The 26,404-nt window shown below is 32.1% G+C and overlaps 10 protein-coding genes across 10 annotated transcripts; 4 read left to right on the top strand and 6 right to left on the bottom strand.

The window, feature by feature from the left end:
* Positions 1-332: 332 nt before the first annotated feature.
* Positions 333-1,400, top strand: HRT3 (SCF ubiquitin ligase complex subunit HRT3; the record flags this gene model as incomplete). The annotated part of the gene is made up of 1 exon (XM_003668481.1): positions 333-1,400. One exon carries the CDS (start codon positions 333-335, stop codon positions 1,398-1,400), a length of 1,068 nt encoding a protein of 355 aa, XP_003668529.1.
* Positions 1,401-2,152: 752 nt separating this feature from the next.
* On the bottom strand, positions 2,153-5,983 carry SAK1 (serine/threonine protein kinase SAK1; the record flags this gene model as incomplete). Its single annotated transcript, XM_003668480.1, has 1 exon — positions 2,153-5,983. One exon carries the CDS (start codon positions 5,981-5,983, stop codon positions 2,153-2,155), a length of 3,831 nt encoding a protein of 1,276 aa, XP_003668528.1.
* A 536-nt stretch (positions 5,984-6,519) lies between these two features.
* On the bottom strand, positions 6,520-7,134 carry VFA1 (Vfa1p; the record flags this gene model as incomplete). Its single annotated transcript, XM_003668479.1, has 1 exon — positions 6,520-7,134. The coding sequence occupies one exon, from the start codon at positions 7,132-7,134 to the stop codon at positions 6,520-6,522; it is 615 nt and encodes a 204-aa protein (XP_003668527.1).
* A 408-nt stretch (positions 7,135-7,542) lies between these two features.
* LCP5 (small subunit rRNA maturation protein LCP5) lies at positions 7,543-8,685 on the bottom strand (the record flags this gene model as incomplete). The annotated part of the gene is made up of 1 exon (XM_003668478.1): positions 7,543-8,685. One exon carries the CDS (start codon positions 8,683-8,685, stop codon positions 7,543-7,545), a length of 1,143 nt encoding a protein of 380 aa, XP_003668526.1.
* Positions 8,686-9,071: 386 nt separating this feature from the next.
* NSA2 (rRNA-processing protein NSA2) lies at positions 9,072-9,857 on the top strand (the record flags this gene model as incomplete). The annotated part of the gene is made up of 1 exon (XM_003668477.1): positions 9,072-9,857. The coding sequence occupies one exon, from the start codon at positions 9,072-9,074 to the stop codon at positions 9,855-9,857; it is 786 nt and encodes a 261-aa protein (XP_003668525.1).
* Positions 9,858-10,383: 526 nt separating this feature from the next.
* RSP5 (NEDD4 family E3 ubiquitin-protein ligase) lies at positions 10,384-12,894 on the bottom strand (the record flags this gene model as incomplete). Its single annotated transcript, XM_003668476.1, has 1 exon — positions 10,384-12,894. The coding sequence occupies one exon, from the start codon at positions 12,892-12,894 to the stop codon at positions 10,384-10,386; it is 2,511 nt and encodes an 836-aa protein (XP_003668524.1).
* A 1,045-nt stretch (positions 12,895-13,939) lies between these two features.
* FET4 (Fet4p) lies at positions 13,940-15,814 on the bottom strand (the record flags this gene model as incomplete). Its single annotated transcript, XM_003668475.1, has 1 exon — positions 13,940-15,814. The coding sequence occupies one exon, from the start codon at positions 15,812-15,814 to the stop codon at positions 13,940-13,942; it is 1,875 nt and encodes a 624-aa protein (XP_003668523.1).
* Positions 15,815-18,513: 2,699 nt separating this feature from the next.
* DSE1 (Dse1p) lies at positions 18,514-20,154 on the top strand (the record flags this gene model as incomplete). The annotated part of the gene is made up of 1 exon (XM_003668474.1): positions 18,514-20,154. One exon carries the CDS (start codon positions 18,514-18,516, stop codon positions 20,152-20,154), a length of 1,641 nt encoding a protein of 546 aa, XP_003668522.1.
* Positions 20,155-20,598: 444 nt separating this feature from the next.
* YCK3 (casein kinase YCK3) lies at positions 20,599-22,263 on the bottom strand (the record flags this gene model as incomplete). Its single annotated transcript, XM_003668473.1, has 1 exon — positions 20,599-22,263. The coding sequence occupies one exon, from the start codon at positions 22,261-22,263 to the stop codon at positions 20,599-20,601; it is 1,665 nt and encodes a 554-aa protein (XP_003668521.1).
* A 1,375-nt stretch (positions 22,264-23,638) lies between these two features.
* Positions 23,639-26,341, top strand: AGC1 (citrin; the record flags this gene model as incomplete). Its single annotated transcript, XM_003668472.1, has 1 exon — positions 23,639-26,341. One exon carries the CDS (start codon positions 23,639-23,641, stop codon positions 26,339-26,341), a length of 2,703 nt encoding a protein of 900 aa, XP_003668520.1.
* Positions 26,342-26,404: the final 63 nt, after the last annotated feature.

Here is a 26,404-nt window from a genome sequence, read left to right as displayed (position 1 = left end):
AGGAATAGATAATTTGGTACTTATACACATATCATATATCATAAGGTATATCTTTAATTAATGTAATAATGACAACATTCATATCTATCTCATATCTAGTAACTTAATACTTTATATTTCTTCCAATGGAACATTTATGTTTGTTTTTCCACTGTCATCGTGTCTCTTATTACTGACAGAGTTTTGAGTTTATAGCGTTCAGTTTTATAGCCTAAATAGGCATAAAAAGAACTAACACTGTGAAATAAACCAATATATCCAAAGACTAACCTTACAACAAGTAAAGAAAGCGAACAAATATCACTCTTCTCATGACTATTTATAAATGAACAATGTCTTCAACTGCTGATGATTCCAAGTACTCAGTTTCCAGCACAACAACTGACGAAACTAGAATAAACGATGTCTCAGGGGCCATCGAAATATGGGAACAAGGAGTTCTTAAAGAAAAGGATGGATCTATGTCTGATGCCATAAATTATTATAGAAAGGCATTAAAGATAGATGAGAATGTGGAGAAGATATATAGAAAGAAACTACATGTAGAATGGGAATTGCAAAAGAAACTTGAAGCACTGAAATTAATTGACGATAATAATGATAAATCAGACGCTATTGATGAAGATGATGAAAAACAAGAAAGAGAAAAGAACATTTTGCCATGTTGGCTTTTGGAAATGTTGCCCAATGATTTATTATTGAAAATTATTCATCATGTCGTTCTCATGTCGGGTGAATCTTGGTATAATTTATCATTGACATGTTCACATCTCAATAAACTTTGCTTTCACGATCTGTTACCTTATCAAACATTTGCCAATTTTATTTATTCCAAGCAAACATATGATAATATTGCAATGGAATTGAATGGTATGAGTAATTTGCAAGAAGTTGAAAAAGATATTTGGGGCGATGATGTAATGATGATGCTTCGAAAAAGACCCTTTGTAAAATTTGAAGGTGTTTACATTAGTGTTGTGAATTATTTAAGGTACGGATCTAATGCAGAAGGTTCCTCTTCATTATTGAACCCTGTCCATATGATAACCTACTACAGATATTTTAGATTTTATGAAGACGGTACATGTCTGAGATTACTTACTACAGATGAGCCTTCACAAGTGGTTAAACATTTTTATAAAGAGAGAAAACCTAAAGATAGTCATTTGTGTTCATGGACTTTAGGTTTCGATTACAACTTCGGACAATTACATGTTTCTAGAACTACATCAAAATATCACTTTGTAGAAGAATTTCGAATTAGTAGTCAAGGAAATAAAAGACACCATAAATTGAAATGGATAAAATCTACAGTGGAATCCAACGATGGTTCAATATCAAATTGTTCTCTAGCTAATGAGAAATCTTTCTCTTTTTCAAGAGTACGAAAGTTTGCCTAGGTTACTTGTCATATAAAGTGAGGCTGACAACAGCAAAGCCAATAGGGCATGTACATAAATTCAAGAAAGAGCAAAAAAAGATAAATGATGGAATATTGCATAAATGAATCTACTAAGCGATCAAAAATGAAGTGGCTGTCCCATTGAGGTCCATGATTATTTCATTTTCAAGCATTTTGTTGCATATATGTTTTGGTAATTAGCATTTTCCTGATTATATTTGTTGTGATAGACTTTGCCATTGATTGATGTGATTGATTACTTTCCAAATATAGAATTATACTTTATGTGGCAGGACTACTGTGAACGATGAATACTTTCACTTGTTTTATTTTATTAATCTACATATTTATAAACTTATAATCGAAGTCAAGAGACTTTCGGCAGGATTAATTGGTGAAGAACTTGCCTCTGGTAGAATTATATTACGTAACTTCAATCCATACGTTCAAATATGTAACCTATAAGACGTTAAACTGCAGCAGTTTTAAGGTAAAACTATAAAGTTGCTAGTGGCAACAAAAGTAATTCGTTACGTAACTTCTTCTTTGTTTCTGTTTTGTTTCCAGTGGCCTGTTCTCTTCTTCAAAACGAAGTAAATAGGATATACCTCATCATGACTACATCGCTGTAAATCCCGATTTACACCAGGATCGATCGATCCCGAAAAAATCATATATTAACGTTATTCTATAAACTTCAACTAACTTCATATACGAATATACATGCATTAGTATTACCTTATTTTTTCTTCATTTTTTATGCAGTGGTACGGAGTGAGATCTAACTTTATCATCTTCAAGATTTAACTGTTTAATGAATGGTGATCTTCCAATCCTTAGAGGTTGTTTTGGCTCATATGCTTCATGATTTTCTCTTTCTCCTTCACAATCTTGCGTAATGCAAGCAACTGAACTTCTTCGCCTTTCATTCTTCGTCGAATCAAGAACAGCTTTTAATAAATTTCTTGATTGGGCCATTCGTTGATTATCGTTTCCGGTCATGTTATCCGTTGCATTACTATTATCGAAGTGATCTCTACCTGTTTGTAATGATAGAGTTGCCTTCGGTGAATTTTGATATAATCGTAAATTTCTCCCATCAACTAATGAATTACTGGAGTTATCCAATTTCAGTGATGTATTATCTCGTAGCGTTTCTCTATCTGTATCTCTTGAAAATGAAATAGTAGTTTCACTGTGGCCTCCACCTTCATGAAGGTAAGTTGAAGTATTGCCATATCGATAGTTATTATTATTTGCTGAATTGTGATTTAGAGCTGTCGCAGTGGCGACAGGAGATTCAGATGGTCTTTGTCCTCTTCTTGATGTACTATTATTTCCTAAATTCAAATATAACTCTTCCTCCTCACTGGTTCCTGAATCGTTAACGTTATCATTCGATTCAGATGATCCAGATGACGATGACGATGAAGTTAGAGAAGAAGCACGATGTGTTTTTAAATATGTATGTACTTCGTTGATATTAGGTAGATCATGTAATGATAAGACACTCCCATTCTCGGAGTCATATCCAAACTCAAACGGTAATGAATCAGTTTCACTTATAGAACCATCTATTGAATATGATGATGTAGATGATGATCCAGCATATGAATTATCAGAGTTAGAAATTGAATTTGATCGTTCACTACAACCTGACTTCATCTCATGTCCGTCATGGAAATTAAAATTACCCTTTTTCACCGATAATTTATTAGGGACTTGATCATTTGAATTATATTGTGAATATAATATTGGAGGCGATAGGCTATATAATCTTTTTGGAGATTCTTGAAACTTTGGTGGAGTTGGAGATGATTTCAGAGAAGATGGATTAGATTTCTGTGTGAGTTTTGAATTGGATGTCGATTTAGATTTAGATTTAGATTTAGATTTCGAATTTTCTTTATTTGATACTGAAAAAGGTGTAAAAGTTTGACTAAGACGCATATGACTTCCAGGGGATAAGGATGGTTTAGAACCTGACTTTGACCTAGACCTAGTTCTTGAATTAGATCTTGCAGAATTTCTTGAATCCAAAACAGATGGAGATACTCTTTTAGAAAATGAAAATTGAGATCTTGATAAATTGGGGGAATTTCTTGAACTTGGTCTTTGAGACAATACCTCTGTTCTTCTTGACGGTATTCCTAAGTTGTAAAAATCAAGGTTTGATGATGAGGTATTGATTGATACAGTAGAATGTTTTGATGCTAGGGCATAATTACTATGTGGGCCATTATTATCTTCGATCCTAGGCGTACCTGCTGGTGAAAAATCTGAATTCATACCAATTTTGGACATTGCATAATTATCTATATAGAAACTGTCTAAGGAAGCAAACGATGAGTTGATCGGGAGATTTACTACGTTATTTGATTCATGTTTGGTATCATAATCTTGTAAAGTGTTTGCGATATCTTGCTTGTATGGTAGTGTATGTGATGAGTTATTACTACTAGCATTAATGTTATGGTCAGTATAATCGGTTGAAAATTCATTTGTGAATTCTGTATCATTATTGGTAGAACAAGTTTTATCATCATTAGATGATCCTAGAAGTGGTGGAGCTTGTGGTGGTGATTTCAATTTCTTACTTTTAGTCATTTCGTTAATATCAGTCACTACAGAACCTTCGCTGACTATAACGCTAAGATCACTGTTATTATTAGTGGCATATCCTTCTAAATCATTAGAACTTGGTTCCGTGGTAACAGAAGTTGTTGACGTGCCATCTCTCTTTTTTAATGGTATACTTTTCAAAATTGATTCTTTGATTTTCTTACCTACACCAGATACAGCATTTTTAAGTTCATGTTTTGAAATTGAGATTTTTTCAAATAAGTTTTTTTGATCAGATTGAAACATATCCTTTTCTTGAATTTTAGAAGTAATAAAAGATTGATCATGAGATTCAGAGGCGTGATCAAAATCCCAACATATAAATGGATGTTTTTTCAATTCTGGTATTGTTATTCTCTTAGATGGATTTTTCTCTAGTAATCTATTTAATACATCTTTAGCTAATTCATATTCTTGTCCGCATGATATGAATGAAACATTATTTGAAGAAAGTTCTTCAAATGATGGGAATTTTAATGGATCATTAATAATTTTTTCAAATAAATCCAATTCATATTCAGAAATGAATGGTAACATACCAAATAATAAACAATACATTGTGATCCCTAAAGCCCAAATATCAATCATAAATGATATGGATGAACCTTTGAATAAATCATTTTTTTGGAAATTGAATTTGGTGAAAGCATCTTCTCCCAAACAAATTTCTGGAGCGAAAAAGGCAGGTGTCCCAGCTGTCTTGGCTAGTTCAACTTCGTCTATAGATTCATCTTCACTGTTCGGTATACTACTATTGTTATTAGTATTCATGGTGTTGTTGTTATTATTAGATACAAATGAACTATTTGTCGAAGTCGGCAGTGTGGAACCATTTGATGAACCACTTGAATGAGTAGATGTTGATGTTGTTCTTAATGCTAAAGAGACACCGAAATCAGATATTTTAACTGTGCCATTTTGATCAACCAATAAATTCGCTGGTTTAATGTCTCTATGTATAATCCCTTGATAATGTAAATATTCCAATCCTAGTATAACACCCCGTATAATTTCTCTTGTTGATTGGAAACTTAGTAAAGGGGGTCCTCTAGCTTCTGTTTCCAATACGTCTTTAGGACAACCTTTAATTTCTCCATTAGAACAATATTCCAATACCAAATAAATTTTCCTTGAATTTGAATCATCTAATACTTCAATCAATTTCACTACATGTTTATGATGTAATTTTTTCATGATTGCAATTTCTCTCTTAATTTTTTCATCCTTTTTATTTTTTTTATGAGAAGATGGTGATGAAGATGATGAGAATGATGACTTAAATCTCTTAGAGAAACTTAATTTTTCATGTCTATCTACAATCTTTATTGCGACGAGATTATTTGTAATTAAATCTCTTGCTAATTTCACTTTCCCATGTTGTCCATGACCTAATTCTCTTATAATTTCATATGTGTTTAATACTTTCCTTTTTGAAATAGGGTCATATGTTAATGATATTCGGTTTGTTTCTTTGACTTGAGGGCGAACGGTCGCTAAATCATTATCTAATGTAGCGAATTTACTATTAAAGGATGAGAATCCACGATCATTATTCGAAGTGTTATTATTACCATTATTATTATTATTATATATTAAGGAGGATGCAGGTGCTTTGATATGGCTTTGATGTTGTGGATGATTCAATTGTCTTACTCTTTGCCGTTCTAGTAGAATATTTAATGATTCAGCAGAAGATGATGCGATGGAGTTTTTCTCTAAATTTTTATTACTATGAAGCGAAGAAATTCTTGGTATTATTGTTGCGCTTTTATTATTATTTGAATGTGTAGTATTAGTGTTATTATCAGTATTTATACAATGGATATTATCATTAGTAGTCGTAGTATTTATCATTTTCTTTAAAGAACAGTCTGAATTATTTTCACTCAGAGAAAGTTCTAATTGAAGATCAGGAGGAATATCTAACTCTTCATGGCCATGTATATTTGGTGTTGACATTTTGTGATTAAGCTATAATTGATAGTATTAGAAAAGGAATGTAGTCTAATATTTGGGTAGTAAGAGGGAAGGAAGGAAGGAAGGAAGGAAGATATTAATTGCAAAATATGAATGAAAGTTGAAGTGTTGCACTGTTTCAGGATTGGTTGTTTCCAAATATTCAAATTTGTACTAACAGTATATTTTGGTATAATAATGGAAGGTACCCTTAACAGAAAGAAATGTGTATATTAAAAAATGATATAATAAAAAAATAAACAAAGAACGGTTATTTATTTTATCCAATTCAATTCAAATGATTGTTAATGTTACTTTTATCGGAACATCAGACAGTTTGTTAACCAACTCTTTTGTGCGTCTGTTATAATATATATTGTACCGATGAAGGAAGTGAATCATCAATTAAGCGTTATACTTTTATTATTTACTATATTTTACAGTACTATAAATCATAATAAATAGCCATATATAACATTTTTCTTTTAAAAATATTGTCGTGTAAAGTGATGTTCAACCCTAGGGTTTAGCTGCGTTGCTTAGGGTTTGTCTGTCGGAACGTTAGGGAAAGTGGCCAGTCGTTGTGCCAACTCTTCGGGATTTGTGGCAGTATAAGTTTCCTTTATCCTTTGAGTTCTAATCCTTCTTTGTACTCGATTCTCATAAAGTGAATTATCCAATTGATACTTTCTGTTGTTCTGTTTTAAATGGGTTAATTCATCTAGTAACGTTTGGTATTCTCGTTGTAGCATGTCAGATCTATTCCCTGTAGATTCATTTCCCACCTTATTATTATTATTATCACCATCCTTATTCTCGTCCTTGTCCTTGTCCTTGTCCTTGTCCGGACTCTGGTTTTTGTTCTTCTTAATGAATAGTTTACCTACCCATCCATCCCATGATGATGGATCATTATTTTTCTGAATCCTATGCAATTCTTGTTGAACTGATTTCAGACGATTGGTCTTGGTCTCGTAATCTTTCCCATATATTGGTTTAACAAATTCAGGATTATCTTGCAAGTGGATATCACATGTGTAGAACCAATCTGGACCAGATTTGTTATATAATACTGTCGTCGTAGGTTTTTGACATATAAGACATCCATTAATATCCTTTAAACTGACTTTACGTGATACGTATTCATTAATCATAATCTTGTTTTCATATAGTCTTCATGAAATTTAAGCTTATTAGTCCGTTCAGTCCGTAGAAATAATCAGCAAAAATAATTACTCCATTATTTGATATCCAAGAGAAGTATTATCCAAATGAATCGAGATTTCAGTTCAAAAATTCCAAATTGAATAGTGATAGTGATAGTGATAGTGTAATATCTGTATATGTATACGTAGAAGCGAAATTATTTTTCAAAATAAGCGCCCACTAAATATGTAAACGACACAGTCAATAGTAATCATTCTATGTCAGAAAATCTAAGTCTAACACTAAGGAATTATATAGTTCGGAACATTCAAGAGTAACACAGTCTACTGCTGCTTCAAAATTAAGAAAAAATCAAGAAAAACTTATGAAAACTTGATACTATATAAGTTATAAATCTATAGTCTTCTCTTTGCTCTATCCCATGCACTACGACTCTTTTTATTACCACGTCTCGACGTACTATCTTCCATTTTCCTCTTTGAATTAAATATACTGAAATCTTCACCACCGATAATATTAACCTTGGCCATTCTTTCTCTTTGCTTTTGTTTCTTTTTCTCAATTTTACTTGTACCCAAATTATTTAATCTTGTAAAATTATCTTCTTCATAACTAGTAACCTTTCTTTCCTTTTCAGAGGCTCTAGATGATTTAATACCTCCCTTACCGTGATTAACAATATTAGCACCAATGGATGATTCCCAATCTGGTTGATCTGTTTGATCTTTCAAATATTCTTCCATAGCTTGCATTCGGGAATGATTACTACGATTCTTATGTTCTTTAACTATGAATTTATCTTCGAAATGTGATGATTGTTGAGTAGGTGGCAACATGGCATTAATCTTTGGAGGTCTATAAATACCAGATTCATTTTCATCAGCACCTTCTGTGCCGTCTCCTTCTCCTTCTCCTTCTCCCTCCTCTTGTTCTTTTGCTCTACTTGCCGCTTTTTCTTTGGAACTGGTTTTCGTTAATCCTGTAGTATTAGGTCTGTATGCCATTTCCTCATCTTCATCTTCTTCACTACCACTATCGTCATCATCATCACTATTCGTAGACTCCTTTTTGTCATGTAGGGCTGACTTCTCTATAGCACGGTTTTCTGCATCTTTAAATTCCTTTTCAGCTTTATAATAAGCTCTAATTAATTTATCCAATTGGTAAGACAATTTTTTTTCTAATGGTTTAATACCCCGTTCCACAACAACACGGTTCTCAATAGTCTTATCTCTTAGGTCATAGAACGCAACATCGTCATCGTTGTTTCCTTTCCTGGTCTTTAATTTATTACCCACGATTAAAAGTAACGAATTTATATAAGATAGCATGGAATCATTCTTCAACGATAGTAAAGAAACTTTTTCATTCTTATTTAGTTTAAGGTATGAGTGCAATGTATCATCGGTGTTGTTACCTCCTTCTTGCTCAGTTTCCTCATGATCTTGTAAATAGTTGTTATGTAGAATTTCAATGGATTCAGAAACTGTCTCCAAAGAAGCATTCATTTCCTTTAATATGGAATTTAATTCAGACATATTTGGCGGTGTTTATTTGTGTGCTTCCCTTATGATGGTATGTATATCCCTGTGGGTGCCAACTATTTGTCTATCTACTTACCTATTCCATAGATATACTTTATCCATTCAATTCACCTTATTATAAACAGACAACTTGCCATCTCATCGCGTATTTATTTTATTTCAGAAAATTTTTCAAATAATTAAATAATATCGTCTGGAACGAGTTGGAAAATTTTTCTGCGATGAGCTTTCTTACAATAATAAAGACAAAATATATACAAACAATAAGGTACCTTAAGTAAGCAATCAATCAATTTGGTTGATTCATAGAAAAAAGAGGTTTTTCTGTTATTATATATATCGCTAGGAATCTACACTACCACCACTCACTACCCTCAACCATGCCTCAAAACGAATATATTGAACAACATATCAAACAACACGGTCGTAGATTAGATCACGATGAACGTAAACGTAAGAGAGAAGCCAGAGAAGTCCATAAGGTCTCCACTAAGGCTCAAACATTGACTGGTTGGAAGGGTAAACAATTTGCTAAGAAACGTTATGCTGAAAAAGTGGCCATGAGGAAGAAAATCAAAGCTCATGAACAGTCTAAAATTAAGACTGGATCTAAACCATTGGATGAAAATGGTGAAGCTTTACCTACTTATTTATTGGATAGAGAACAAACTAATACTGCTAAGGCTATCTCTTCTTCTATTAAACAGAAAAGATTGGAAAAGGCTGATAAGTTTTCTGTGCCCTTACCAAAAGTTAGAGGTATTAGTGAAGAAGAAATGTTTAAAGTTGTCAAGACAGGTAAATCTAAAACTAAATCATGGAAGAGAATGATTACGAAACATACGTTTGTTGGGGAAGGTTTTACAAGAAGACCTGTGAAGATGGAGAGAATTATTAGACCAAGTGCATTGAGACAAAAAAAGGCAAATGTTACCCATCCTGAATTGGGTGTCACAGTTTTCTTACCAATATTAAGTGTCAAGAAAAATCCTCAATCTCCAATGTATACCCAATTAGGTGTTTTAACTAAGGGTACCATTATAGAAGTTAACGTTTCGGAATTAGGGATGGTTACTGCAGGTGGTAAAGTTGTCTGGGGTAAATATGCACAAATTACCAACGAACCTGATAGAGATGGTTGTGTCAACGCTGTCCTTCTTGTGTAAAAAGAACAAATCGTTGTTTTATTTGTTCCCTTATGCATATTAAAAACCATATTCTCATTATTTGCACTACTCTCCTCTTTCCCTAAATTCTGTATACTATTATTATTCTGAAATTTTGATATAATCTTCATTCTTCAATATATAATGTTTTATTTAATCGATTCAATACTTTTTTTCATATCATGGCCGCGTTATACCTAAATTCCCAAAGCACTCTTAGTATTTAAGTGAAATATTCGTATAGATTATGTATATATTCTTTTCTAGGAAGGTATTGGTACAATAATAAAAAAAAAAACAACACACACTGGTATAAATATATGGCATTAAATAATAGTAATAATATATATATATATTTTCCAAGAAGGTTCCCAAGGTATAATTTTTTGGAATCCTTCCTTGGTTCTTCGCTTAGTTTTCTATAGAATATATTGACAAAAAAATTATATAGAAATCATCATAATAAAAAATTTATTCCTTTTTATCATTAAAACTTTTCTTCTTTTTTCTTCGTTTGTTGATAAAATCATTCTTGACCGAAACCTATTGTTTCTTCAACAGCTAACGTTAGCTTTTGCTTCATGTTATCAAAATCATCATATGGCGGCAAATCGACTCTATTGAAACATGTATGTGATTTCGGTAATTGTTGAACTTCACCTGCTTTTTCAATAGTAAATCTTCTTGGACCATCTGAACCTTGTAAATCTTTGAACCCATTAACTGGAATACGAGAAGTACCGGTAGTAAATTGAAGAAGACGTGCTCTTTGTTCATTATCCCATGAAGAGATACATTTCCAAAACCATTTAATAACATCGTCAGATTCTTGATATCCACGATAATCTGTATGTTTTTTCCAATCCTCGACATCAATTTCAGCAATACCACCAATCAATAATTCTAATTCACGTTCATCAAAAACAGTAACTAAATCTTCAGGAATTAGTTCATTGAAACCGTCCATGAACGCTCTGAATTGTTCTTGCACTCTATCCACGATCTTCCATTGTGCAAATAATTCCACATATTCCTTTTTATTTTCATCTGTTACTTCAATATTTCTACCATTCTCTTTCAAATCCACTGTAACTACTTCACCAAACCTTTCATCATCTGCACTAAACGTTAAATCAAGAACACCATCTATACTATTCTCAAGCATCCAATTCAAAGAATTATAAACATCAGCATCAACACCTTCCATATCTTGTAATATAACTTTCTTCCTTAACATCATCTTATATAGTGCACCAACGAAAAAGGCATCCAAGAATCTTCTATGGAATACACCTAAACCAACAACTCTACCAATAAATTTGAAATAATTTAAATGTTCAGGATTAATACCACTATTTGGATTAATTTGAATAGTATAATTATCATGAGCTGAATATTCGAAAAGACAATAGAATGGGTTAAACATTTCGTGTGACAACAAGAAGAAGAATTCTCTTGAAACACCACCATAATCTAACCCTTCTTCACCATCAAATTTAATCATTAATCTTTTCTTTAAATCTTCTGGAGTTTGTCTCATGATTTCTTGATAAGCATCTTCAAAAATATTCTTTCTACGAACTTTAATGTGACATTGTCCAGGTAAGATTCTTAACGCCGGTTGAGATCTGAAATAAATCACTTTACGTCTAAAATCACGTTTATATTGTGGAACATTTTGATCCAAAGACGATGGTAATCTCGGATCATCCCATGTTGTCGTCTTGGTATTATGATCTACGAAATAAACACGTGCAGTATTAGTCAATCTCATTTCCCAACCTGATGGTAGAGGACCCAATTGCGATACAGGTTGTTGTTGGATTGTAGTATTTGTTGGGCCATAAGTTCTGATATATTGTTGTCTTCTTGGATCAACCCATGTAGTTGTTCTTGTATTATGATCCACAAAATATGCTCTACCTTCAGGAGTGAATCTTTGTTCCCAACCAGATGGTAATTCACCCAATCCAGATGTAGTGGCACCTGTAGCTGCAAACGCAGCTGCTGCAGTACCATTGATTGCAGGAGTTGTGGTAGAATTACCCACTTGAACAGTGACTGATGAATTTGATGAATTTGTCTCACTACCATTGTTGTTTGTTGAGGAGCCAGGTAAAGTCCTTCCCCTATGTTGTCTTCTTTCTAGTTCTGTAGTTGCTGACATTTGATTCCCACGTTCTTGTTCAGTTTGATCTAAAGTTGGACGTTTCCAAGTTGTGGTTCTTGTGTTATGATCTACATAATAAGTTCTACCAAAATTATCTGTTCTTCTTTCCCAACCTGGTGGTAAACGACCGTATTGATCTTCAAATGATGAATATTGTCTTGTGTTGGCACCAGTACCAGTTGCAGCACTTGTAGAGGCAGCGGCAGCAGCTGCTGCCGCTGCATTTGGGCCACTTTGTAAAGTAGATTCTACCGCTTGTGCAGTTGGTCTTGGAGTATGAGTTCCAGGTGTGTTTGCAGTACGCGCATTTGCATTATTCAAATGAGAATCCTGTATCCTACTAGAACTTCCGCCTGTGGCTGCGGAAGATCTACGGTTTGATCCTGCTGTTCCAGTTGAAGTGGCAGTTCTTGCAGAATTAGCCCCTGTTGCTGTTCCAGTTGCAGGAGTAGATTTCGAAGATAATACTACGATCAATCTCCCACTAACTGCCATTCCATCATTTGATCTTTTTAATTCCCTAGTGATAGTTTCTTCTCTTGAATTACTTGTAGATGCCGCAGAATCTTCATCTAGATGGCCCAATACATCACCTAAACGGATATTGACTACACCTAAGAACCCCTGGTCCTTTTTTTTAAATTTCTTTTGATCAAACACTTGAATGGTTAAGATTGAATTTTCATTAATATCATTAAATTTGAAAGTTTCATTCCAGTATGGATTTAATGTTTTCTTTGCTGCCGAAGTAGATTTTGTTTGATAACCATCTATGGTTAAGACAGCAAATGGATCTGGAGATCTAAAAACATCTCTTTTATAAAGAGATTCTGCAGCTACTAATTTAACCGATATTGTGGTTGGCATCCTTATTTATTGTTTGTTTATTAAGTTTGTTTACTGTAACTTTTCCTCACGTTTCTTGCCTCCTAGAATCGGATGTTTCTAAATATATATCCCTTTGTTTCTATAATGGAGTAACTCAAATTCTGATGTTCCCTTTAATGTTTACTTCTTATTTATTAGCCTTTTGGGGGTTAAAGAAAAAATCACCTTGTTTTCAATTACGTTAAAAGGTTAGATGTGACACCGGGTATATTTTCAATGAATATAGTTATTTGCCACTGACTCCCACTAATAAATTGGATTGAATGTAGCCCGCGACCAAAATCTTTTCTGTTCTTTGTTGTCCACTAGGATGTAAATCTTGTTTGTGATGGAATACAAACAACAGAAGGATACTAGTGTAAAAGATTACCGAACGAGCTTTTTTCTCGGTTTCCTTTAATGAAATATTCAAAAGGTTTCTAATGAAAGATCTATATCTTGAATTGGAATACCCTGTTATCCTAACAACTCGAGATGAAGGTAGAATTGATAGTGACCTCTACAGTTTGTAATGGTTTAGTAACAAATTTTGCCTTTCCTGTAGTAAGCATTAATACGGGAAAGGCCATATATATTTCTAGTTTCTATAATACACTGCACATAGGTACGTATGTAGCGAGAGCGGCAATTACTATAAACGTTTAAAAAGAAATTCCCAATGGGAAATATATAGCCAGCGTTACCCGGCGTTAAGCACCCGTACTAAACGATGGTTATTGTGGCGCTTATTATAGCCCGACAGCCTGACAGCCTGAGACTGTAATTGCGACTGCGCGTGCTGTTATTGGAAGTGTCACATATTCTCTATCCACAGTAATAGTTTCCCGGAGCGACGACTTGATGACGGTAAAAATATGAATAGGGTCTCTGCCTACATTCTTCCACGTTAATCCACAGCGGCGATTTAGCAAATATGCTTGCAAGATTACCAAAAAAATATTAAATGCTTAATGTTTTGTATGTATATATACGTTTCTATGTGTATGCTAATATATAATCTTTTCTGGGTTTGTTGCGTAGTATTCTAATATTTAATTACTGGGAAATGGTTTTCAACATATGCAAGTAAAATTTGTCTTCTTGCTAACAAGGCCGATACTTCAACTCTTCGTTGTTGATCTGCCCAATTATGTGCCTGAAGCAATACAATTAAGAAGAATTCTTCAATAATCATAGTTGGTGTATTAGCAATTAATTGACCTGTGGTACTCCAGCGCAAACCAGATGATACACAGATTAGACCAATAATAATCAAAATTGATGCAAGAACACTCAATTGATCGGAACATATTCTGTTGACGAAGGAAGATATTTTATAATTTAAAGTCTTGGTTACGTTACCCTGAGGTTTCCCAGTAAACTCTTCAGGACAATCAATGCCTAATACTTGAAACAGTTCTAAATCCTGTTCTGCTACTTTGGAATAATTTTCTTCTTCATGCTCAATAATTCTAAAATACACTTGTCGAATAACGTAGCCATCCAAAAATCCGACCAGACCAGTATAAGTCCCAATAATCAACCACCAATTATCATCCCAATGTAACGGTGAACCAATACCAATCCAAACACCAAAAAATGCAATGGCAAGCATGACACCAATACCTGTACCAATAATATCAGCATACCAATCAATACATTTCTCACCCCAAGTTCTTTTACCTGGTGGAACGGTAATAACTGGGTTAGCGAGCCTGAAATCTTTAAAATATGTTCTTAATCTAATATCAATCTTATCATCAATTTCAAAAGTGTTAACTAGAAATTTAGCAATAAATTTATCATGTCTTGCTCTAATATTTTGTAAAAACGTGGTACAAATTAATAATGAGACAGCTACAGCAGTATTAATATACATTTGCCATGCATCACTAAATTTTTTCAATTTAGGATTACTACCAGTGGTTCTACCAGTGTATGGTGGGCTATTACCTGCATCCTTTGGAATAACACCACAAATAATCCAAACGATAATACCAAGCCAGAATAATATCATACATGGTACAGAACCAATAATGTTGGATGAAATTGATGAAAATCGGTCATACCAATTCTCAATTGGTAATTCTCCTGCAATAGTCTTCATGTCCATCTCTGGATTTATAATAGCATCGGATGACTCTGGTAAACTATTTTCTGGGGTCTCAGCGTTCTTTTCTTGACAATATTCATTGTCTTCATTTATTTTACTCTTGTCCTGTGTCGTCTTATCATTAGATTCGTTACAATTGTTAGATGTAATGGAAGATGCTGAGCATGATAATGGTATGTTATTATTAGTATCATCTTTATCATGGTTGTGCACATTTAGAGTTCTAGTTAGAAAGTCTTTGAAAGTAGACATACGGGATCGTAATTGGCAACAGACAAGAACTTGTTCATGGGTACTAGTTAATTGTTGTCTCATCAGCAGAGTATCCCAAATATAACATTGAATAGATTGACCATCTTGCATTACCACTTGCCATACATAAGAACCGTTATAAACTATACCGATTACAATCCAAATAATTAAAATTATCCATACACAACAAAACACAATTTGTCCACCGGCGAAATCAACTAAAATATCCAATACCTTATCTGTGTAACCTTTATTAAGACCAGTAAACCCGTGACTTGTTATAATTGACCCATCAGATTCGATATTCATATCACTCAATTCAACAGCAGTTGATTGATCACTGTTCGAAGAAATGGCACGCAAATCTTGCTTGAGTGTCTCTTTCTTTTCACCATTTTCATCTATTATCGTTATGACTTCCTCTTCTTCTCCTTCTTCGACAGTGCATACATGATCCAGATCAGAACCACACTCGTGTGAAATTGGTAATGGTGCACGATGATGGATCGTTGGACGTTGACCAGGATTCCCAAAAAATGCTAGAATTCTACCCATTATATTATTTTGTATTTCCCTTTTTCGTTATACAAAGTCCCATAAAATGAAAATTACGTACGCGCCAAAGATGTGATCTACTTGTTGTACTACCGTTTCTCTGGAAGGGCTTTTATTTGCCTATTTGCTTACTAAGAAAGATATATTAAGATAATAATAGAATAAACTAGACTCTATGTATCATTATTTAAATATATTCATGGTTGTTAGAAAACTAAACTTGATATCTTATTTCGTAAAGGATTTTTCGTGTTGCTAGCGGTTACGATGACTATTGAGGTGCAGTTTCCTGCATAGTATGTACGTATGCAATTTTTTTCCAGGTGCAATTTCCTGAAAATAAAAGCAAAGTTACGTAGCACTCCTTTGCCGAATGACTTTGGATCCTTCGAAGAAAAACGGTTTGATCCGACACAAACCCGAGATCTCAAAGATTCAGATGAGATGTAGTGGAAACTAAGGGTCGGAAAAATATTTACATCATATCCAATGGGAATTGAAATTTTTTTTTTTTAATGGGCCAATGAAAGTAAAGTAGATATATGTGAGCTGTAAATATTCTGTGTACATACAAAGACCTATAGATTTTACTGAAAATACTTTTATCATTCCGTTTATTAAGGCTCCCTAAAATATTTCTTTACCTCTTTTTCTCTTTTTTAATAAAGTCTAGGACGTTCTTCTAGACCCTATTGAAAAGTGCTATAACAGTAGGGTATGATTCAATGTCGAAAGTCAAACTTAGTTTGTGAGTGCACAGCTTATACCCAAAGCAGTACTTTTTACAATTCTTTAGAAATGATTGGTTTTTATGGAAGAATACCAATATACCTAAAATATATATATATTTATATATATAGAATGTTATACATCAATATCAGGCAAAAATACCAAAATGAAATCATTTGGAATGGCGCATAGACACCGAAGTTCATCGTCGTGTTCAATGAAGAAATGTATCAATTATCTGACTATTAATATATTTCGAGAAAGAGGAAATAAAAAGGGCATAGTTGCCAAAACATGTTAAATTCGCGCAATTATTTTAACATACGTATAAGACAACAGGTAATGTTCAATAGAATAATATTTTCATTCGTTAGGGATAGAGACATGACTATTCCTCGAGAAGCACCTATTTGACTCGACAGTAAATCTTGTCCCAATCCAACAGAGGGAAAGTTTACATATTGAAAATATCGTGGTAACGTAATATTTCTTGAAAGTGACGTTGTATATTGTTCTACGTAGACCTGCAATAAAGAACCTGGTCCCAAATATCTCTCCTGTAACTTATAGTGAAAATTGCGCACAAATTGGGATTCTTAAAGGTTTTTTAAGGTTTTATCTCATCTTCCCTCCGCCCGAGTCGTTTAAACGGAATTTCAAGTTTGAACTAAATTGCCTCAGGATCCACATAGGCCCAGACATGGAAAGGGTTGGGTAGGGGGATTGGGTTGGATTAAAAAATTTCGGGGGTAGAAGCTGGGCTAGAATGCCTCCAATTGCGGCACAGAGGGGGGTAGAACAGAAAACTTGGGGGGAAGAATTGGGGGTAAATAACCAATATTTTTATGATGACTAGTAATTAAGGTAAATGAGACCATATTAGACATATTCAACATTCTATAAATGGGGGTTGGGGAGGGGTTGAAATTTTTATTTTGGTGTTAAAAACGGGTGGGGGTAGGCCCATTTTTGGGGGGGTAGAGAATATTTTCTATCCCTCCCATGTCTGCATAGGCCGGCACACATTAGAATGAAACATACCTTTTTTTGAACTCTTTCCTGATAAAAAAAAGGATTTTGCTTAGATAAACAATAGGTCTCTCGAAAAGTTATTAAATGCTCTTACCCCTTTTTTTTTAGAAGTCCCAGAGGAATTTTCCAGCCCGAGAATTAGACAACAGATCGTGAATGTTATAAAACAACACGTGATTATGGCGAATTGTAAAAATAATTCATCCGTCATATTATTGACGGATAGTATTTATTCTTTACCCAATTTGTTTGCCGCCCAACAGCGCCCAGTGGAAAATTTGAGAAAACAAAAACAAAAACAAAAAAACTAACCAGCAATCTTATGAAATATCAAAATATGTAAACAATCACTTACCGATAGCATACCTTGCTTTGCAAGTTCGGTGTTTTGTTCACAAATAGAATTAATGGAAGGAGTAGATCTGTTGATATGCTAAACACATCTGATACATAGAGAATGTGTGTATCGCTAATATATTATAGCCAGTAATTATTCTGCTTGTTGCTAGAAAACAATTAACAGGATTAACATTGTTACTAAATATAGAAGGTCATCTCTCCTTGTGGTTTGACATAACATCTTTTGCAAAATGTTGTTAATTAAGTATTAATGCTGTTGCTGGTTGTTTTGTTTTGTTTTGTTTTGTTTTGTTTTGTTTTGTTTTGTTTTGTTTTTGTTCATTCGAAAGTTCATTATCATGCCTTGCCTTTTTTATGAACTATATTTAAGAGGTGGTGCAAAGTCTTATTGGAATTGCTTGAACTAAATCCGTCGGAATCTTTAACCGGCTTATGCATCTTTCATTATTATCTCCCCAAGACAATCCCTTTTATACTATCAAAAGTATTCTTACCATTTCAATCAAAAAACGCAATAAATTAAGATTAAATCCTTATTATACAACTATCACGGAAATAATAACTACATACCACAAAATATGAATACTGAATATTACGAACCGGTAACGATATTCCGTCAACCAGCAATTAACATCAAAAAAAATTTTAGAAACTCCACTTATCAAAATGGTATTGGTCATAACAAATTTCAATATAATAAATCATGGCAGACAAATACATCAAAAATGGGCGGATCCTCAAATTTAAGAAAAGTTTCAGGTGATTTTAATGATTATTATACGACTAAAAAATTAAAATCAAGTTATTGGAATATTAATCATAATACGAATGAAAATTTCAATAAAACTATACCAAATTCGTTATCAATCAATGATTCTACAATTATACTTTCAAATGGTGATTCTAAAGATAATCTCAAACTATACAATCTGAACAGTATGAATAATGATGTGAATGAAAACAAAATAAAACTGCAAACATTACAATCCATTACCGTACCAGGTACACCAATCACCACTTCAGCTACGATATCATTACCTCACAATAACGAAAGCCCGTTCATTTTAACAGGTCATCAAGATGGACAAGTGAATTTAATCTCCACATCACTCACTGAAGGGAATGCCAAGATAATAAAACGGTTTAACCATAGCAAGTATTTAACTAGTATATCATCAAGAGGGAGCACATCACGATGTTATAAATCACAATTAGACAATATATTAAACAAGTTTGAATCGAAACCAATTCGCAACTTAAAATTCAAGAATTCTAACGAATTTATATCATTAATTAATGATTCCATGTTTATTTATGACATAAACGAAAATAAGACCCCTAAATTTTTACAAAATTTCCCAATGATTGAATCGTTTGCAATTAATCCTTACCATGATGATGTCTTGGCACTTTGTGGATCTGATTTCGATAACGCTGGTATTTCCTTATTAGATCTTCGTAAGGATAATGATAATCATACTAGTAACAATTTATTCACACCAAAGGTAATGGAACCAGTTACAAGATGTGCGATCAATTCAAAGAGTTGTGAATGGATGGACGAAACAAAATTATTCCAAAGTCATAATGGTATAATTAAAGTATGGGATATTAGACAAACTAATGGTGAAACTATTTGTGAAATTGAACCAAATTCTCATTTTAAAACTGGTATTATTACATCAATTAAGTATGATTCCATTGAGAAGAAATTATATTCTTGTGATGAATTCAATAATTTAATTAGTTGGAATTTACAGCATTTAGAAAAAGTGAAAAAATGTGTCTTATCATATGGTATATTACCATCCTACGAGAATATACCATATGAGTCTGAAGAAGTAAGTGAATGTGGTAATTTTATTCTAAATTCTTCAATGGGTAAATCAGAAGGAAGGAAAAATAATAGTAATATGATGATGGACTATTGTTATGATATTAATGGGTTAATTACTGTTGATTTTGAAGAATTAGGTGTGCATCAAATTTGTGACGTTAAATGTTCAATTCAAGATGATAAAGAGGGTTACGAATTAGTTGAACCACAGTTAGAAGGAGAATATAATATTCAAGAAATTGACGAAGATGAAGATGTTACAGATTCGTCGAACGAGACTTTAATATTCTCAGAATCATATGATGTTTCTTCAATGGAAGCTTATGAAGGACTCGTAGATAATAATCATGATGCGATGATGGTAACAAAAAAGATGTATTGATATCGAATGATAACGATAAGAACAATACTAATGGTTTATATTCTTTAGATAAGTTGAGTGGATCAACTATGGAATCTTTTTAACAATAATACACGAATATATAATTTATATATATATATATTAATAATTATAGTTAATGAATGCGGCGTCTGTTTCCAATTTGAAAAACCGAGGTAAATTGATCATTAATAAAATGGAGCGCAAAACGGAATGGAAATTAAAAAGAACAGTAAGTGTACCTCTTTTTCAGGTCACAGGTTGATAGCCGCTGACATTTCAGATGCACATCAACGGTTTAAGTACAAGGCAGCAGCTCACATTATTACTACGAATGTTAATTAACGAAAATTATATAATTAAAGCGTAGTATCTTTTCTTAAAAAAAATAATGCTATTGTTTCGTTTTGTGTTTAAGATATCTATTTAAAATTAATATCAATGTTATTAATATGAAGATGATGATGAGGGAGAAGAATCAGACAGACAACAATAACCGCAACATATATATGAAAATATACGTGAAATAGTACTTCTGTTATTCTCATTGTTATTACAAGTATTATTTTGTAGAGATGCAGATGTATTATCGAATAAATTTTGTTGTGCTTGTTGTTGTTGTTGCTGTTGTCGTCTAGTATCGTTATAATAATTGTTGTTATTTTTTATTCGTGTACTCATTGAATCATAGGAATTGTTATTGTTGTTATTTCTTGATTGTAAGATTGGTTGTTTTAATGATTGATATTTATTTTTTTCCATTTGGTTACTACTTTTCAGGAGATTATCTTTTGAGTTACTATAATCTTTACTTCTTAATAATGCAGACCTATTGTTATTAGTTGTTGTTTGTTGTTGATCATCGTTACTATACATGAAACTATTTGTTGAATGAATAATCCTTGACATTTTCATATTGATATTACTTTGATCCAAATTTGCTTGTGCTTTATTATTAATATTATTGTTGTTCTTGTGAGTATTTTTCAAGTTTAAATTTTGATTCGGCGTTCCTGTGGTATTTGCATTTGCATTTGGATTTGGATTACCATATCCATGAAGGTTAATTCTTTTATTTATATTGATGTCCCAACCATGACCATTATTTAAATCCATCCAATCATAATGACCATCATCTTTCAAACCATTTTCCAATAATGCATCATCCATTAATGAAATTAAATAATCATAATCAGGATCTTGTTCAAATTTCAAAGATCTTGCATATTTTAAAAAAGTGGCAAATTGTCTTGGTATATTATTATAATTAACTAATAAATCATTTGGATTCAATTTTTGCTTTGTTAATCCAATTTTTTCATATTTTAATTTATTATTTGGAGCTTTTAAACCTTGCCATGGTAAAGAACTTCTTAAGAAATAAAAAAACACATGACCCAATGATTCCAAATCATCTCTTCTTGATTGTTCTTTACCAAAATGAGTATTAATTGACATATAACGTGCGGTCCCAGATAATGATTTTCTTTCTCTATATGGTATATGTTGTTTTGTCTTTGGATCTCTATATTGTTTAGCCATTCCAAAATCTACTAAATAAATCAAATTTGGATCACCATTCGCACTCCTCGTGATACCTTTCTGTGAGCTATTTTTCTTTTGATATTGTGAAATTAAAAAATTATCAGGTTTAATATCTCTATAAATCAAATCATGATTATGAATATCTTTAATTCTTTGTATCATTTGTTTAGCTAACATACAAGTAGTCTTTATTGAAAATTTCCTATTACACCATTCGAAAAGGTCTTCTAATGAAGGGCCTAACAAATCAATGATTAATATATTATGCATACCTTCTTGACCGAAATAATAAACATGAGGTATTCCTTTCACTTTATTTAATATTTTATAACTTCTAAATTCATCTCTTAATTGAGGAGCATCAGAATGTCTTGGTTCAAATTTGATGGCCACTGGGTCACTGTTACTATTACTGCCGGTAGTAGTAGCGTCATTATTATCATTTTTTTGTTTGAATTTATTATTGAGTATATTTTCACCTTCAAAAATGACACCGAATGAACCTTCACCTATCTTAGGACCTACAGTATAATGTATCCCCACTATATGTTGCTGTTGTTGTGACATGTATATATGTTCTTTTGTACTAATATTAAGTGTATTGTGCTGTTTTGCTCGTAACAGGGATTCAATGGGTTTTCTTGAGTATATGGTATATGACGATGGGAGCTAGGGTAAATTGTAAATTCCAATCCTGAGTTGAATATAAGATTGTGGTATTATAATTCCGTGCTACAACTAAGGGATTGCAATGGTACTGGAAGACACGCAGTAGAGTAATTGACAACGAAAGGAGTGAATTAAAATGATAGAGTAATGATAATGATACAGTTAAAAGGCATACAACCCTACTGGGAGCTTTATGGTAGTTGATATAAGAGACAATTCAGTTCTCAGTTGTAATAACCCGTTAATTGTAGTCAAAAATAAATGCCTGCGTGACTCTTCCTATCAATGATCTAATTTCTTTCCATATCATGAGTATATTAAAGTGTAGTAGACTATACGTAGTATAGTAAGACTATAATATTAAACATATTCTGGTTGTTTTTTTTGAAAAGCAGGAACAACAGCCGTGTGAGGGTAACCCTTTTCCAGATCACGTGATTTCGGTTGGCAAATAAATTTTACAAAAAAAAAAAAAAAAAGAACGGACGCGAGGTGGAGGAAAAGAGCGGGATAGCGTTTGATAGCGCCACTACTTTGTGTGTATGTGTGGGTGTTTGCTCAAGTGGCAATATTCCCCCCCACCCCTCCCCTTCCCCCGCATAATAGGACCGAATATTGTTGTTTATGTATGTATTGTATTATTTGTATGTATTATATGTACGTATGTATAAGCAGGGATTATATAGATATATATATAGTAATATATATCCAATAGTGCAGGTGGCGACTCCATAAAAGGGAGTAAACATCATATATATACACTATCAGATCTCAAAAGAGAAACTGGAAAGTCCTTTTTAGTAAAGAAATATATATATATATATATATAGTCATAGCCTGTACCGTACATTGGCTTCTGCTGCTGCTAATTCCTATCGAGGTGACCCCTTCTATCATCGTAGTCGACAATATATTATTTACTATCAAAATATCATCATCATTACTGTAGCCACGTCAACTACGCTAATCTTTTCGTTACACCTATTTTTTATTTTTTGACTCGAAGATCCATTGCCGAAAGCAATTCCCTTTCAGTTATTTATTATTTCTTCTCCTGAAGTCTCTACTTATATTCAAAAATCATTCTAATTGCTATTACCAAAGAATAAAAGGAATGAATAGCTCTATCAACAAGCCGCCCATATAACATTACCTCCCCTCTATCTATTACCAAAACGAACAGTCACTGACAATTAACTCCAGTCTTTCGCTATATTATAACCCCTAAATCTTTGATTAGACTAGACAGGGTTTTAATTTTTATCTAACAACAATGGAACAAATCAACTCTAATAATAGTAAGCGTTTAAAGCAAATAGAAATCTTTAACAAATACGCTTCTTTTATTGATTTTCAAAAAGAAAAAGAATCTAAAGACTTTCGTAAAGTCCAACATGCACACAAAGGAACTAAAAATGGTCAATTCGTTCTATTTTATGATGATTTCATTAACTTAATTACAAATTCCAAAAATGATAATACTAATGCCTTTAATTTGAATCTGATACCCAAGGAATCATTCGGCTGTATCTTTTTAGCAATGGATGAAAATAATAAATCTTATCTCACTTTAAATGATTGGTTTTATTTCAATAACATTCTGCAATGTAATAATTATCAATTTTTAATCCTTTATGAATTCTTAAGAAAATTTGATACAAATATAAACACAAATATACCCTCGAAGTCATCAAGGAAAAATAAATTCATCAATTATAGTAATAAATTTCTAAGTTTTGATCAATTACTTTTAAACTTAAAGAATTTAAAATTTACAATCAATTTATTACATGAAACTGTCGTTAATGATGAATTTTTAAAACAAAAGAATTTATATCTAAATTGGGATCATTTTAAATTTTTGAAATTTTATCAATTTTTCCCATATAGAAATAGTAATGATGCTACTGACGACATTACTAAAAGAAATCAACCTTATTTGACTTTAAATTCTTTAATTACTATACTACAAAATGATTTAAAACAGGAAAAATTATTTTTAGGATTTGAAAAATTGGCAAGATTTGATTCAGAGAAAAATGCATTAACCATCAATAGATACCAATTATCTTACCTTTTGAAATTATTCTATTCTCATAAAGTTTCCAGTTATATTTTTGATTCATTGGATTTATCAAATACAAAATTGATTAAATCAAATAATAATTCAATCACTTTTAATGTCTTTAAAGATATATTATATTTATTCCAAAATTTTGATATCATAAATCAATTACTAATTAAATATTCCAAAACTATTCCACAAAATAAAAATGCAACATTAGAGCAAAAACAACAACAAATCATAACGAAAAATGATTTCATCACTTTTCTTAATTCTGAACATAATAAAATTAATAATGTAATTCAATTTTCTCCATCACAAATCAATCTTTTATTTTCAATTGTAGAAAATTTTAAAAAAATATTTATCATCATCAATATATTGATAAATTCATTCAAATTGAATCAATTAATTCACAAAATCAAAACAATCATTTCTTACATGAAAAATTTAATGAACATTATAATGATCAATCAAATAATTTTATTCAAGATATTGATCTTTTTCAACACTACCACAGCAAATGATACATATCCTTATTATTTTTTATCAAACAATGAATTAACCATTGATGATTTTATGAAAATTGTAAACCCTAATTATTTAAATGATTTAATTCATCAATTAGAACTAAACAATCTTATCGATCAATCATTATATATAAATTATTATTTTTATCCCATTTTTGATTCCATTTTCAATTTCTCATTGGGATCCATAGCTGGTTGTATTGGTGCTACAATAGTATATCCAATTGATTTCATCAAGACAAGAATGCAAGCTCAAAGATCTCTAACTAAATATAAAAATTCCGTTGATTGTTTAATTAAAATAGTCTCAAAGAATGGTATAAGATCATTATATTCAGGTTTAACACCACAATTAATTGGTGTCGCTCCTGAAAAGGCAATAAAATTAACAATCAATGATTTAATGAGAAATAAATTATCTGGTAGGAATAATAGAGGAAATTTGAAATTATCATATGAAATATTATCTGGCGCAACTGCAGGACTTTGTCAAACAATCGTTACCAATCCATTAGAAATTATTAAGATTAGATTACAAGTAAAATCTTCTAATTCAGAAATTAATGCATGGAAAATTATTAAACATTTAAAATTTAATGGTCTTTATAAGGGAATCACTGCATGTTTATTGAGAGATGTACCATTTTCCGCAATTTATTTCCCCACTTATGCACATTTGAAGAAAGATTTATTTAAATTCGATCCAAATGATAAATTTAAAAAGAAAAGATTGAAAACATGGGAACTATTAACTGCGGGGGCAATAGCTGGTATGCCAGCTGCATTTTTGACAACTCCATTTGATGTTATTAAGACAAGATTACAAATTGAACCTAAACCTGGTGAAGTTGCTTATAAGGGTATTTTCCATGCATTTAAAACTATTTTCGAGGAAGAAAGCTTTAAATCATTTTTCAAAGGTGGTGGTGCAAGGGTACTAAGAAGTTCACCACAATTTGGTTTCACTTTGGCTGCTTATGAAATATTCAAAAATTTGTTCCAGGGACAAAGTATTGATACTGGTATTGATACTGGTACTGGTAGCGGCAATCTTAATGACAACCCAAGTTTGCAATCTGCCAAAAGTAACAACGTTTCTCCAATAACTGGTCCGTTCAATTCATATTTTAAATCCTTAGATAATTCTTCTTATACATCAAAAGAAAATAAAGAATTACATACTAATAATGACAAACTGCGAAGGAAAGCAAATACAAGTAATAATAATAGACAATATTATAGTGATAATTATTATCCAAATTATTACTATAAAAGTTGTCAAATATCAAAGACTTTTATTGACTTGGATAATAATTTTGCACATTTTGATTACTCAGTTTATAAAAAATTCAGAGATTATTTAAATAGTCTAAATAATTAATCGCCTCCCCGCTCAAAAGGCAAGGAAAATATAATGACTTTCAAGACCTTATCTATACTATAA

Source organism: Naumovozyma dairenensis, chromosome 2, assembly GCF_000227115.2.
Source record: "Naumovozyma dairenensis CBS 421 chromosome 2, complete genome".
Taxonomy (NCBI): Eukaryota; Fungi; Ascomycota; class Saccharomycetes; order Saccharomycetales; family Saccharomycetaceae; genus Naumovozyma; species Naumovozyma dairenensis.
The sequence above is the reverse complement of the archived record's forward strand: the minus strand, read 5'-3'. Positions and strand labels throughout refer to the sequence as shown.